The sequence below is a fragment of the Myxocyprinus asiaticus genome, chromosome 36, assembly GCF_019703515.2.
Source record: "Myxocyprinus asiaticus isolate MX2 ecotype Aquarium Trade chromosome 36, UBuf_Myxa_2, whole genome shotgun sequence".
Lineage (NCBI taxonomy): Eukaryota > Metazoa > Chordata > Actinopteri > Cypriniformes > Catostomidae > Myxocyprinus > Myxocyprinus asiaticus.
Genome location: NC_059379.1, coordinates 11,774,717 through 11,789,894, shown reverse-complemented (window position 1 = coordinate 11,789,894; position 15,178 = coordinate 11,774,717). Strand labels below are relative to the sequence as shown.

At 39.5% G+C, this 15,178-nt stretch overlaps 1 protein-coding gene across 1 annotated transcript in view; it reads right to left on the bottom strand.

Moving 5' to 3' along the window:
- Window positions 1–86: 86 nt before the first annotated feature.
- Window positions 87–15,178, bottom strand: part of LOC127427443 (semaphorin-4G-like) — a 32,471-nt gene continuing 17,379 nt past the window's right edge. The window contains exons 8-14 of the mRNA XM_051675054.1: window positions 10,350–10,525; window positions 6,865–7,003; window positions 6,362–6,584; window positions 6,125–6,240; window positions 5,055–5,209; window positions 3,890–3,951; window positions 87–3,523 (exon numbers count right to left, since the gene is read on the bottom strand). Coding sequence (XP_051531014.1) covers window positions 2,544–3,523; window positions 3,890–3,951; window positions 5,055–5,209; window positions 6,125–6,240; window positions 6,362–6,584; window positions 6,865–7,003; window positions 10,350–10,525 — 1,851 coding nt within the window. The 3' untranslated portion in view covers window positions 87–2,543. The remainder of the gene's footprint in view (window positions 3,524–3,889; window positions 3,952–5,054; window positions 5,210–6,124; window positions 6,241–6,361; window positions 6,585–6,864; window positions 7,004–10,349; window positions 10,526–15,178) is intronic.

The window sequence follows — 15,178 nt, the reverse complement described above, 5'->3', positions numbered from 1 at the left end:
AAGCATTTACTGTACAATATTAGGCAAGGGTGATTCCTCCACTCTGAGGCTTTTTGAGTGGCATGGAAAATATACGTATCTGCAGATGTCAACAATGCATGTGGTAAAACTTGATCCTCTTGCAATCTGACATTTTAGAAATGGTTTGAGTAAAATATTGTTATTATCAAAGCCCAAAAACTAATTGCCAGTGCCTTTAAGGCTCATGGCATGTTTCCATCAGTCTTCAAACCATTTATATCTACAAACACTTTATGAACCTTACCTGAAAGAACAATTAAGTCCATTTTAGATATATTGTGATCCTATTATTTTGATGAGCTGCTATCACTAGGTTTAATGATGAGATAGTTCACCCAAAAATAAATGCAAATTCTTCATTTACTCACACTTTTGTAGATCCAAACTCACTTGACTTATTGACTTTGATTTTACGAAGCTATCACATGGGTTTAGAAGACTTGGAATATTGTACACAAGTTGTATGGACTATTTTTATAGTGCTTTTTTTGTTGTTGTCGTCGTCATTTTTGAAGCTCGACAGTATCCGTCCTCATTCATTTTCATTGTATGAAAAAGAGCAGCACAAACATTATGTCCATTTGTGTTCCACAGAAGAAAGAAAGTCATTCAGAAAGAACATGAAGGTGAGTAAATGCAAACAGAATATTCATTTTTAAAGGGTTAGTTCACCCAAAAATGAAAATTCTCTCATCATTTACTCACCCTCATGCCATCCCAGATGTGTGACTTTCTTCTGCTGAACTTAGAAGTATTTCTCAACTCATACAGGGCTGGATTGGTAATCTGGCATTTTTCCGGTGGGCCGACGCACTTTGGGGCTGATCAGGGGCAGACTGGCCATTGGGAGAACCGGGCGGGCCAGTGGGCCGGCTGCAAAACGGGCAGAATGAGCCGCGATAAGCTGAAATGAGCCGTCACGTTATGCAGAACGGGCCACAAAACTGTGCCGTGATATGCCGAAGGGGGCAGCAATATGCAGCAAAGGACAGCGTGTGCTCTTCTGTCTAGTCTGTGTTTCATGTTCAGAGCATGGCGTCTGGATCCTGACTCTTCGGTCTGGTTCAGTCTTGTTTCTGTGTCGGGATCCAGACACTCATGCTCCATGTCTTGTCTTTGTGAGTGCATGGCTTCGTGTTTGGTTTCGGGTCTCTTGCCATGCACTCTTGTCTGGTCTTGTCTTTTTGTTTGAGCACATGGTTAATGATGGCTTTATTGCCATGTGCTTTATTATCTTGTCTTATGTGTTTGTTTGAGCACATGGCCAATGACGGCTTCATTGCCAGGTGCTCTTCCTGTGCGGTCTGTTGTGATTTTTGTGAGCACATGATTCTTGTTAAGTTGTTTACCATGTGATCTACTGCCTCTTGTCCTGACCTAGGCCCCTTGTTACCTCATTATTAGTTCATTTTCTTCACCTGCTTTCCTTATTACCCTCCTCGTTTTCTTTCCTATTTAACCCCATTGTGTTTTTGTTATGGTTTATCACCCTGTTAGGTTCTCCTGTGTCAGTTCCTGCCTTGCCTTGCCTTGCCTTGCCGTGTCTGTTCCAAGCATCGAACCCAGTCTGTTTTGCAGTGTTCTGCCCTGGACCTTTGAGGTTTCCCCTTCAGGGTCGATTTTGTTTGTTTTGTTTATTTTTTGAATATTAAATGAAAACCCAGTCTTCTCACTTTTCTATGAGTTCTCACCCTCTCTTCTACTGTTCCTGACACAGGGAGGATCATATAGGATCACACCTATCATATTGTGTCTGAACACATGGATTTAACCACAGGAGTCATATGGATTACTTTTATGCTCCCTTTGTATGGATTTTGGAGTTTCAAAATTATGGCACACATTCGCTTGCATTGTAAGGACCTACAGAGATGAAATATTCTTCAAAATATCTTAATTTGTGTTCTGCAGAAGAAAGACAGTCATACACATCTGGGATGGAATGAGGAAATCATGAGAGAATTTTCATTTTTGGGTGAACTATCCCTTTAAGTGAACTAACCCCTTTAAAATGTGTGTTATTTACATTAGGTTAAATTAGGTAAAAACACATCTGTAAACATATCTGCATTTGAACAACAGTCTCTCCTTGATTATGTACAAATATGCATTGCTTTGCCTAGACAGTCTTTGGACAGTCTGTACATATTCTGTAAAATTTCCTTCTGCAAAACTAAAGAGCTCAACTATAAGTCCAGATTTTCAGTGTTCTTGATTCTGTGAAAAAAGCATCAACTTGCATTTTATTCCTCTGAGGTCCATAACAAAGTCCTTCCTGAGGTCTACCGAGAGTCTGTACCTCTATCGATCAGTAGGCCAGAATAAATTTGTGTTTGAGAAACTCATTTTAACAAGTCACCAGAAAAAAACCATGAAGCATCAGTCCGAGGAAGCTTAAGTTTTATATACGAATCCTACAAAAAATGCCACGATAAACCATCATTGTGGTGGAAGGGTGTTCCTTTTACAAAAGTAAAGCTTCCCACCACAAGGGGGTGATACAGTAATGGTGTGACCTGGAGCTACACTGAGCTCTCATCTGGTTCGATGTCCAGCTGTGTATGTTTCCTTTTTTCCAGGATCCTGTTGAGCTCCTCTGTAAACGAGTGGTAAAGTGGCGACGTCATCTCGGAGTCCATCTGTTTCAGGAGCACATAGCTGTTTCCATTCATCTTTCTCAGCACACTGGGTAACGTAGCCGACATTCCATTGGCACAGTCAGATGATGGTAGGGGTGGAGGCATTGGAAGTGGTGGAGCAGGTGGAGGCTCCTTACAGGGTGTGGACTGGGAGTCTCCTGAAACAAACTGTAGAAACTCTCCATCCCTTGACACCGCTCTGCTCCGCCCCTCGTTTCGGCCATTGCAGTGGCTTGAGATAGTTTTAAGCTCAAAGTGCGAACTCATCTTTCGTTCGGTTGCCGCGGTTACCGAAAGACCTTGTTGAGAGTACTTCCTGGTGTTGGGAGTGCTACGTGCACAGAAGCTCACATAAAGCAAGACAACTGTAAGAACTAGACACAGTCCTCCAAGAACAGCCACCAGAGAGATAAACATGGCCTCCATGTGTCTGTAGGTCTGGAACTCTGGTCCAGAAGGTAAAGGGGCAGGTGGAGGGGACAGGAGCTGCTCAACAGGACCACTGGACGGGCTCTGAGTTGGTACAGTTGTGGTGGTGAAGACACTCTCGGGTAGAGCCGTTGGTCTTGCTGACAGATGCGTTGCAGGAGGTGGTACGGGTTGCACTCTCACAATATAGCTGCTGACAGGAATCCAAACTTCGTTTTCCACTGCGTAACAGCGGTAGTGTCCGCTCTGCTGGCTATGAGCTCCAATGATTAGGAGACCGTCGTTGCCAGTGCGGTAGCCAACATCAACACCATACCCCTGAAGCTGCTGACCGTTCAGTGTCCAATGAGGGGAGGCCAAGTTGGAGCGAATCTCACACTGCAAAAGCACATCATCTCCAGCCATCACCGCACGTATCCGGTGCGTGACAAAACCTGGCAAGATATAAGACATATTAGTATTATTATTCTACTCTTAAAGGTATAGTTCACCAAAAATAAAATTTTGCCATCATTTACACACCCTCGTGTTGTTCTGATTACTTCTATTGAACACAAAAGGAGATGTTAGGCAGCATGTTAGCCTCAGTCACCATTCACTTTCATTGTATGCAAAAAAAAAATGCAATCAAAGTGAATGATGACTGAGGCAATCTCCTTTTGTGTTCCAATGAAGAAAAAGTCACACAGGTTCAGAACAACATGAGGGTGAGTAAATGACAGAATTTTCATTTTTGGGTGAACTTTACCATTTGACCTAACTAGGTTGCTAAGAAACAAAATCACATGCATGAAACACACCATCACTTGTAATGTTTGTACAGCCTCTGCTCCCCATCTGTATGTCCTGGACAAGACTGGACCTAAAAGAAGCACATCAGTTACATTTATAAACTTCCTTACACTGAACATGCAGAACACATTGTAACACACAGGGTCCAACAGTAATGCTCTCAAATTGCCAAATGCAAGTACAACCGACTTTTGGCAAGTAAATAAATCTTACTCACTAGTTGGCTAGTAATTTTATTAGGAAATGCATGCAACATAACATTGTTTAAATTTCATTTTAAAAACAACAGTCTGACCCTTGCTGATGTAAACGGTGTATACAAAAAATCTTTCTTCAAATTTACCTCAGATGAAAATCTAGGGTGACCAAAGTTAAAAAAAAAAAAAAAAAAAAAAGTAAAGGTTGATATGATGCATTTCAAATAAAAACAAGACAACAACAACAAGAATAACAAAATCGTATGCAAAACAAAATTGTATTTTGATCTAGTTTCATGAGAGGATGACCCGGACTGTTTATAAATTTAAACTGAAAAGATGGCAAAGTAATCCCATTATTAATTAAAAATATTTATTTCTAGTAAAAATTCTTAATTCATTCTTCATTAATAAAAAGTTCATTTTGGTCCCTGTTAAAACACAGTACATGTGGGGGCCTGGGTAGTTCAGCGAGTATTGACGCTGACTACCACCCCTGGAGTCGCGAGTTCGAATCCAGGGTGTGCTGAGTGACTCCAGCCAGGTCTCCTAAGCAACCAAATTGGCCCGGTTGCTGGCTAAGGTAGAGTCACATGGGGTAACCTCCTCGTGGTCACTATAATGTGTGGTTCTTGCTCTCGGTGGGGCACGTGGTCAGTTGTGCGTGGATGCTGCGGAGAATAGCGTGGGCCTCCACACGCGCTACATCTCCGCAGTTACACGCTCCATGCGCTACATCTCCGCAGTAACACGCTCAACAAGCCACGTGATAAGATGCACGTATTGACGGTCTCAGACGCGGAGGCAACTGAGATTCGTCCTCCGCCACCCGGATTGCGTCGAGTCACTACGCCACTACAAGGACTTGGAGCGCATTGGGAATTGGGCATTCCATATTGGGGAGAAAGAAAAAAAAACACAGTACATGTATGAAAGTGTCTGTTACTGAAAATAAACACCCCAAGTCTGCTTTTACCTGTTAGAGTAAGATGATATCTCAGCACACACTCTTCCATCCCAGCCACAAAGTGGATCTCGTGCGAACACACAGTCATAACAAGAGGTGTAGCGCTTGCAGGATGACAGAGGTACTTGAGCCAGTCCAGAGGGGGCAGTCACATAGATACTGTTCTGTTGAAAGAGCAAAATCTTAAAAGTTTAGTTCTCCTAAAAATGTAAATGATAATTTACTCACCATCATATCATTCCAAACCTTTCTTTCTTACATGAAACACAAAAGACATTATGAAGAATGTTCACTCTGATATTTTGCATAAAATGATAGTGAAAGGGGGACCGAGCTGTCAAGCACCAAAAATGATAAGGCATAAAGTATCATAAAAGTTTCTAATGTCATCTCCTTTCCATAAAAAAAAGAAAAAGAAAAAAAAAAGATAACGCTGACTACCACCCCTGGAGTCGCGAGTTCGAATTCAGGGTGTGCTGAGTGACTCCAGCCAGGTCTCCTAAGCAACCAAATTGGCCTGGTTGCTAGGGAGGGTAGAGTCACCTGGGGTAACCTCCTCGTGGTCGCAATTAGTGGTTCTCGCTCTCAATGGGGCGTGTGGTAAGTTGTGTGTGGATTGCGGAGAGTAGCATGAGTCTCCACATGCTGTGAGTCTCCGCGGTGTCATGCACAATGAGCCATGTGATAAGATGCGTGGATTGGAGGTCTCAGAAGCGGAGGCAGCTGAGACTTGTCCTCCGCCACCTGGATTGTGGTGAGTAACCGCGCCACCACGAGGACCTACTAAGTAGTGGGAATTGGGCATTCCAAATTGGGAGAAAAGGGGGTAAAAAGAAAGAAAGAAAACTCATTTCAAGCACATGGAACCACTGTACATGGTTGAATCAAGTTCAGCCAAAGACATTTTGTGTTCCAAGGAAGAAATAAAGTCATGCAGATTTGAAACATCATGTAGGCAAGTAAATGATGACAGAATATCCATCAAATATCCAAGTGTGTAGTGGAGTGGCTGAACTGTATTTTACTAATTAGCTTAAAAGCAACCATTACTGCTTTTTAAACTGCTTTTAATGGGTCACCTGTTTTTGTGATATTGCCATGTTATTGATGGGTTGTTTTTCCTCAAACAGCTGAAGCTCCTCAATAATGTGCACATGGTCTCTGATCTTTACAGCCCTGTGTAACCAGCCCTCATCTGAAAACAAACATGAGCACAAAAAACAAACATTGTAAGTAAATAATCTACATTGATGCAGCAACTTGATAAATTGAAAAAATATTTATATAATGCTTGATGTGAAGTAACTCTAAAGTACCTGTTCCAATGAAGAGCATGTCATAAACAAGTCCATCCAAACCTGCAACTTGAAGTACAGCAATCTTGGTGTAGTCTGCACTTCTCTGGAGCAAAAGAGGGCGTCCTCCAACTGGCTGGATCTGCCTGGCCATTAAAGGGTGTCTTCGAGCAAAATTCAGTATGTTGTCAGGGAGATCCCGGGAGGAATTTATAAGCAGAGCACGATGCTGATCGGTTATACACTGAAAAGAAACAAGGAGACTGTTATATAACATTCATCAGAAGAGTGAAAATAGATTCAAGACTGCAATTTGAGTCCCAGACTCTGAGCCAGGGCCCTGAGAGAAAACTATTCAGATTCCTGGATTATATGATATCTACAGTCCTCAGGTTGGCTGAATATACTGTACAGCTAGAATAATGATACAGAGCTGTCCAACAGATATTATACAACATTTATTCATGGCTTGTCATGGTTTCAATGAATACTGATTTGGAGCAAAGGCATCTTAATGACCTTACCGAGCCAGGCCTTGGATCTGGAACTTTCCCAGTATATTCTCTCCATTTGGAGTCATGTAGCTCCATGTAAGGCCCATCAAAAGCTGTCTGGACATCTCTGAGGGAGTACCGACACACTGCAGACATTTTAACATTTCTCCTGGCAGTGAGAAAGAGAGAGGAAGTAAAAACATTTGCATTGTTCCATATACAGGTGCATCTCAATAAATTAGAATGTCATGGAAAAGTTCATTTATTTCAGTAACTCAAATTGTGAAACTCGTGTATTAAATAAATTCAGTGCACACAGACTGAAGTAGTTTAAGTCTTTGGTTCTTTTAATTGTGATGATTTTGGCTCACATTTAACAAAAACCCACCAATTCACTAACTCAAAAAATTAGAATATGGTGACATGCCAATCAGCTAATCAACTCAAAACACCTGCAAAGGTTTCCTGAGCCTTCAAAATGGTCTCTCAGTTTGGTTCACTAGGCTACACAATCTGCTGATCTGACAGTTGTCCAGAAGACAATCATTGACACCCTTCACAAGGAGGGTAAGCCACAAACATTCATTGCCAAAGAAGCTGGCTGTTCACAGAGTGCTGTATCCAAGCATGTTAACAAAAAGTTGAGTGGAAGGGAAAAGTGTGGAAGAAAAAGATGCACAACCAACCGAGAGAACCGCAGCCTTATGAGGATTGTCAAGCAAAATCGATTCAAGAATTTGGGTGAACTTCACAAGGAATGGACTGAGGCTGGGGTCAAGGCATCAAGAGCCACCACACACAGACGTGTCAAGGAATTTGGCTACAGTTGTCGTATTCCTCTTGTCAAGCCACACCTGAACCACAGACAACGTCAGAGGCGTCTTACCTGGGCTAAGGAGAAGAAGAACTGGACTGTTGCCCAATGGTCCAAAGTCCTCTTTTCAGATGAGAGCAAGTTTTGTATTTCATTTGGAAACCAAGGTCCTAGAGTCTGGAGGAAGGGTGGAGAAGCTCATAGCCCAAGTTGCTTGAAGTCCAGTATTAAGTTTCCACAGTCTGTGATGATTTGGGGTGCAATGTCATCTGCTGGTGTTGGTCCATTGTGTTTTTTGAAAACCAAAGTCACTGCACCCGTTTACCAAGAAATTTTGGAGCACTTCACGCTTCCTTCTGCTGACCAGCTTTTTAAAGATGCTGATTTCATTTTCCAGCAGGATTTGGCACCTGCCCACACTGCCAAAAGCACCAAAAGTTGGTTAAATGACCATGGTGTTGGTGTGCTTGACTGGCCAGCAAACTCACCAGACCTGAACCCCATAGAGAATCTATGGGGTATTGTCAAGAGGAAAATGAGAAACAAGAGACCAAAAAATGCAGATGAGCTGAAGGCCACTGTCAAAGAAACCTGGGCTTCCATACCACCTCAGCAGTGCCACAAACTGATCACCTCCATGCCACACCGAATTGAGGCAGTAATTAAAGCAAAAGGAGCCCCTACCAAGTATTGAGTACATATACAGTAAATAAACATACTTTCCAGAAGGCCAACAATTCACTAAAAATGTTTTTTTTATTGGTCTTATGATGTATTCTAATTTGTTGAGATAGTGAATTGGTGGGTTTTTGTTAAATGTGAGCCAAAATCATCACAATTAAAAGAACCAAAGACTTAAACTACTTCAGTCTGTGTGCATTGAATTTATTTAATACACGAGTTTCACAATTTGAGTTGAATTACTGAAATAAATGAACTTTTCCACGACATTCTAATTTATTGAGATGCACCTGTATTTGGCAGTTGTTTGTGCATTTAAAAACGGCAAATTTTCCTATTCAGCCAAAGTCATGTTAATAATTTGGCATACTGAAGTGCACAAACAGTTAGTCAATATCAAGAGATTTCAATGTTTGATTTAAGGATATTGTCTGAGGAACAATTTTGGTATGGTCTAAAACCAATTGAGAACCTCTGTCTTAGGTTATAGCCTAATAGAGAAAGCCTCTCCAGAAAAATTTCTCTAAACTTGTAAAACACAAAGGCAACAGAATCATACAAGTTTTAGGATGCTATTCTTGTTACCTGTGGGACAAAACACTGGAAAGCCTTAAAATGAAATATTGATGTTATAACTCTCTTCTGGGCGATTATGGGGTTGCTACTAAGTGCCCTGTCCTGTTTACTATCAGAAAATAAATTTGATAGGAGAATTTGGTCCCAACTAGTCTGTAGACATTTAAAGGACAATTTGATGCAGCACGACTCCACATAACTCGCTCTCTCTCTCTCTCTCTCTCTCTCTCTCTCTCTCTCTGTGTGTGTGTTCTGTTTCTGCCCACTCAAATACTGCCCATGCCCTGTGTTCTATTGTGAGTGTCCCTGCTTAAAGGAGTTAAGCACATGGGAATAATTAGAGATGGCTTCTCTCGTGCTCTCTAGAAAATTCTTTAGTCAAACAAGCTCTGAGATTGAAGATAACACACAGTCACATGCTTGCAGATTACTGTTACTTCTGTTCACATCACATTTAATGAGACTGTTGCAGAGAACACCTATCATACTCTCGAATACCACTCCGATACAACTGGATTCAGTAATGAGATTCTCTACATTCCCAAAATTATGGTAAGGCCTCAGAAGTCAGCAACATTTAATGTATTCATTTTACAATCTGTAGATTTCCCTATCTAATACTATTATGATGGTCCTAATGTTAATATATACAACTTTTAATAAAAAAAAAAAAATGCATTACATGTTGAAATTAACATATAGTTTAATAAATGCTGTAAATCTATTGCTCATTGTTACTTCATGTTGACTAGCATAGTTAAAGGAATATTCTGGGTTCAAAACAAGTAGAGCTCAATTGACAGCATTTGTGGTATAATGTTGATTACCACAAAAATGCATTTCTTTAAATAAAAGCAAAATCTGGGTTACAGTGAGACACTTACAATGGATGTGAATGGGGGCCAATCTGTAAATGTTAAAATACTCACTGTTTCAAAAGTATAGCCACAAGACCTAAACATTATGCATGTTAATGTGATTTTAGTGTGATAAAATCACTTACTACCTTTTTCTGTGTAAAGTTAAATAAAATTTTACAACTTTGTTGGCACAAACAATGTAACACTATAAACCCTAAAACGACCGTAAAAACAACAATATAAACAACTTCACAGCTCAAATAATACATGAGTTTTAACAGACAAATTAATTTAAGTGCTTTTATAAAAATTACAAGCTTCAAATTTCTGCCTTTAAACCCTCCAAAAATTGGCCCCATTCACTTCCATTGTAAGTGCCTCACTGTAACCCAGATTTTTGCTTTTTTAAAGAAAAGGAGAGACAAGTCAAAATTATTTTGAGTGGTAATCAACATTATGCCACAGATTCTGTCAAATGCAAACCCTGAATATTCCTTTAATATTAATGAATACCTTATGAAAACTTTATTTTTAAGTGTTACCATCAAATCTCACGTAAGTATCACTTCAGTTAATTTTCTTACCACTCAAGTCCAAAAACGGCATAAAAGACACTGTCTTGTACGCTGGCCCCCTCAACGACATAAACGCTGTGCAGGATGTTGAACTGAAGCTCATAATCAGGAATGGAACACACCAGCCTGGCCTTGAGAAAGGATGTCCACTTCCTCTGTAGAGTCCTTTGACCCCCAATATCCCCCTGTGAATGAGAAAGAGATGGACAGTATATTATATACAAATGTATGACTACTTTTCTAACTCAATAGGGTGGAAGGAACAATAAAATATAAACTGGTGGCCAAAAGTTTGGAATAATGTACAGATTTTGCTCTTATGGAGCAAAGTGGCATTCAATTGATCACAGTGTATAGTCAGGACATTAATAACGTGAAAAATTACTATTACAATTTGAAAAAAATGTTCAGAACTTCTTAAACTACTTCAAAGAGTTCTCATCAAAAAATCCTCCACGTGCAGCAATGACAGCTTTGCAGATCCTTGGCATTCTAGCTGTCAGTTTGTCCAGATACTCAGGTGACATTTCACCCCACGCTTCCTGTAGCACTTGCCATAGATGTGGCTGTCTTGTCGGGCACTTCTCACGCACCTTATAGTCTAGCTGATCCCACAAAAGCTCAATGGGGTTAAGATCCATAACACCCTTTTCCAATTATCTGTTGTCCAATGTCTGTGTTTCTTTGCCCACTCTAACCTTTTCTTTTTGTTTTTCTGTTTCAAAAGTCTTTTTCTTTGCAATTCTTCCTATAAGGCCTGCACCCCTGAGTCTTCTCTTTACTGTTGTACATGAAACTGGTGTTGAGCGAGTAGAATTCAATGAAGCTGTCAGCTGAGGACATGTGAGGCGTCTATTTCTCAAACTAGAGACTCTGATGTACTTATCCTCTTGTTTAGTTGTACATCTAGACATCTCTCTGTCCTTGTTAGAGCCAGTTGTCCTTTGTCTTTGAAGACTGTAGTGTACACCTTAGAATGAAATCTTCAGTTTTTTTTGGCAATTTCAAGCATTGTATAGCCTTCATTCCTCAAAACAATGATTGACTGACGAGTTTCTAGAGAAAACGTTTTCTTTTTTGTAATTTTTGACCTAATATTGACCTTACGACATGCCAGTCTATTGCATACTGCATATTGCAACTCAAAAACAAACACGAAGACAAAGCTTAATTTATCAAACCAAACAGCTTTCAACTGTGTTTGATATAATGGCAAGTGATTTTCTTGTACCAAATTAGCAATTTAGCATGATTATTCAAGGATAAGGTGTTGGAGTGATAGCTGCTGGAAATGGGGCCTGTCTAGATTTGATCAAAAATTACTTTTTTCAAATAGTGATGGTGCTGTTTTTTACATCAGTAATGTCCTGACTATACTTTGTGATCAGTTGAATGCCACTTTGGTGAATTCAAGTACCAATATCCTTCCGAAACAGCAAAATCTGTACATTATTCCAAACTTTTGGCCGCCAGTGTCAATATGTATCACAAGTAGTCTGTAGCTCTTTGAAAGCTTTCTCCTAAGGGACGTGAGTCACACTAAGGCAGCGGTAAAAATATGAACAAATACTGAAAGTAATATCACTCCAGCTTCCATTATGATGGGATGTGACATTTTTAGTTTAAATGTCTGATTTTGATTATGTAGATATGCATCACACATGCGAATTTCAAGTCAGTGTGATGCAGATCAAGTCAAATGATCTTTTACTAATATGGGAGTGTCATCTGGCAAACCATTTTTGCTTGTGGATATTTAAATTAATTTAATTAGTTAAGTGTCTCAAAATACTCTTTTCAACGATTTCTTGACTTACACATCTAATTTTGAAAGAAAGCCAATTGGGTTTGGAACAACATGAGAGTAAATAAATGATAACTGAATTTTCATTTTCTGACATTTAAAAAAAAGTGTGTCTTACTACAGGAAGTTGCGTCAAGACAGCCAATCAAACCGAAACTGGTGATTTCAGCCAGTAATTTCCACTGTCTCTTTGCACTCTGACCTTCACCAAATCCACAAGCACTGCAAGGATATGGTCCTGGCCCCCCATGAACATTTTGATTATTTAAAGGAATAGTTCACCCAAAAATGAAAATTCTCCCATCATTTACTCACCCATATACCATCCCAGATGTGTATGACTTTGATCTGCTGAACTCAAATGAAGGTTGGATAAGAACAAACCAAAATATAACTCCATGTTCACTACAAATCTTGACATCTGCAGTCCCTTTGTTGAGACTGCAATGGCAAGATGTACAGTGAATAAGAAGTTACATTTGAATCGTTTCAAAAGACATTGATTAAACCACTGGAGTCATATGGATTACTTTTATGATACATTTTTGTGCTTTTTGAGCTTCAAAGTTTTGGAGCTTCATTCATGCATTGTTTGGACATAAAGAGCTGAGATATTCTTCTAAAAATATTTGTTCATGTTCTGCAGAAGAAAGGAAGTCATACACATTTGGGATAGCAAAAGGGTGAGTAAATCAGAATCAGAATCAGCTTTATTGCCAAGTATGCTTACACATACAAGGAATTTGTCTTGGTGACAGGAGCTTCCAGTGTACAACAATACAAAAACAACACAAAAACAGCAGCAAGACACAGATAATATTAAAAAATAAAAAATAAAACTAATTATACACATACGTTCAGACACACACATACATACATACACACATACACATGGGTAGTGCAAATCTAATACAATCTGTTACGTACAATGCAAAAACAAATCTGTTATGTACAGTGCAAATGTTTTTTTTTTTTTTTTTTTTTGAGGAATGAAATGGCAGAAGAGGTTGGATGTGTTGGATAAATATAAAAAAGACTAAACTGTGTATTGCACATAGTTATTGCTCAATGGGGCAATTGAACTGTTCATGAGATGGACAGCCTGAGGGAAAATACTGTTCCTGTGCCTGACGGTTCTGGTGCTCAGAGCTCTGAAGTGTCGGCCAGAAGGCAACAGTTCAAAAATGTAGTGGGCAGGGTGAGTGGGGTCCAGAGTGATTTTTGCAGCTTTTTTCCTCACTCTGGAAGTGTATAGTTCTTGAAGGGTGGGGCAGGGGGCAACCAATAATCCTCTCAGCAGTCCGAACTGTCCTTTGTAGTCTTCTGATGTCTGATTTCGTAGCTGAACCAAACCAGATAGTTATTGAAGTGCAGAAGACAGACTCAATGACTGCTGAGTAAAACTGTATCAGCAGCGCCTGTGGCAGATTAAATTTCCTCAGCTGGCGAAGGAAGTACAACCTCTGCTGGGCTTTTTTCACAGTGGAGTCAATGTGGGTCTCCCACTTCAGATCCTGTGAGATGGTAGTGCCCAGGAACCTGAATGACTCCACTGCTGCCACAGTGCTGTTTAGAATGGTGAGGGGGGTCAGTGTTGGGGTGTTTCTCCAAAAGTCCACAATGATCTCCACCGTTTTGAGCGTGTTCAGCTCAAGGTTGTTTTGACAATGATGAGAGAATTAAAATTTTTGGGTGAACTATTCCTTAAAGTGTATTCCAATGAAGAATGAAATAATGTCCATAGAAAAACAATGTAAATGTACTGTATACTCATGTGTACAAATGTGCATTCTGTAGTAAAATATCTCATTAATAAAAATGGCAATGGTGCAACCATAAAAGCACCACCTAAACAGCAATAAAATCATGATTTTTTTCATGAATACTTCTATTGGACTTGTGTACTATATGTGCACAAGTGTGTTTATGTGAATGAGTCCATGTGTGTGCTTGCGCATATGGATATGTGTGTCTAGTGTGGCCTACTTTGGACTACTCTTTCTTGTAACTCAGTAAGTCAACCAGAAGGGGACCTGACCTGCTTCCCAGAGCCGTGAGGTCTCAGCTGCAGAGTGAATGCAGGCATGAAGTAATGAAGATATACTGTAACAGTGAAGTAAAAATGATGGGTGGTTCATTCAAGCACAATGAAGACAATAAGTGAGATAATGCAGGTGGGAGAGTATGTGTAGGAGAAAGAGAGAGAGAAAGTTTGGGGAGTGGGGTTTTATCTGCCCAACAACAGTGGCAAATCACAGAATCTCCAGGAACATGGTGAACAGAAGGCAGGCACAGTCACAAGTTCACAAAGCTCTGAATAATTTCAGCTCATCTGAATTGTACTTATGGGCAAAAAACTTCCTTGTTATTGTGCAATTTAACAAATGTTTCCAAATGCACAAACTTTGGAACACACACAAACATAAGCCTTCTATTTATACCACAGTTCATAGGGCAGTACACTTACAGCATGAAATGCTATTCACAGTGTGTACACAGAGATACAACACGATTAGCTGTACCATTCAGGAGCTTCATGGACTATTTTTAGTCAGTTTTGATGGACTGCTGTTGGCTGAATCACACAAAACCTATCATCAAGAACGTGTCCTTTTGTTTTTCCTTTTGTCAAGAACAAGGGGGGGGGGGGTATATGAGTTCTATTTCTAATTCTATTTCTTAAACACCCCTCACAATTCTTATTAGCATACTGGAAAAACAAAAAACAAAAAAACATTATTTATATATATATATATATATATATACATATATATATATATATATATATATATATATACACACATATATATATATATATATATATATATATATACACTACATATATATATATATATATATATATATATATATATGTGTGTGTGTGTGTAATTTAAATTGTCATGTATTAATACATAATGGTATTGTTTTTTTGCTTTGCCTTTAATTTATGCATTTACGTTTAATCATTAACACTTTTATCCAAAACAATCACAAACAATTTAACATACATGACCTAAAAATATTAACACAAGTA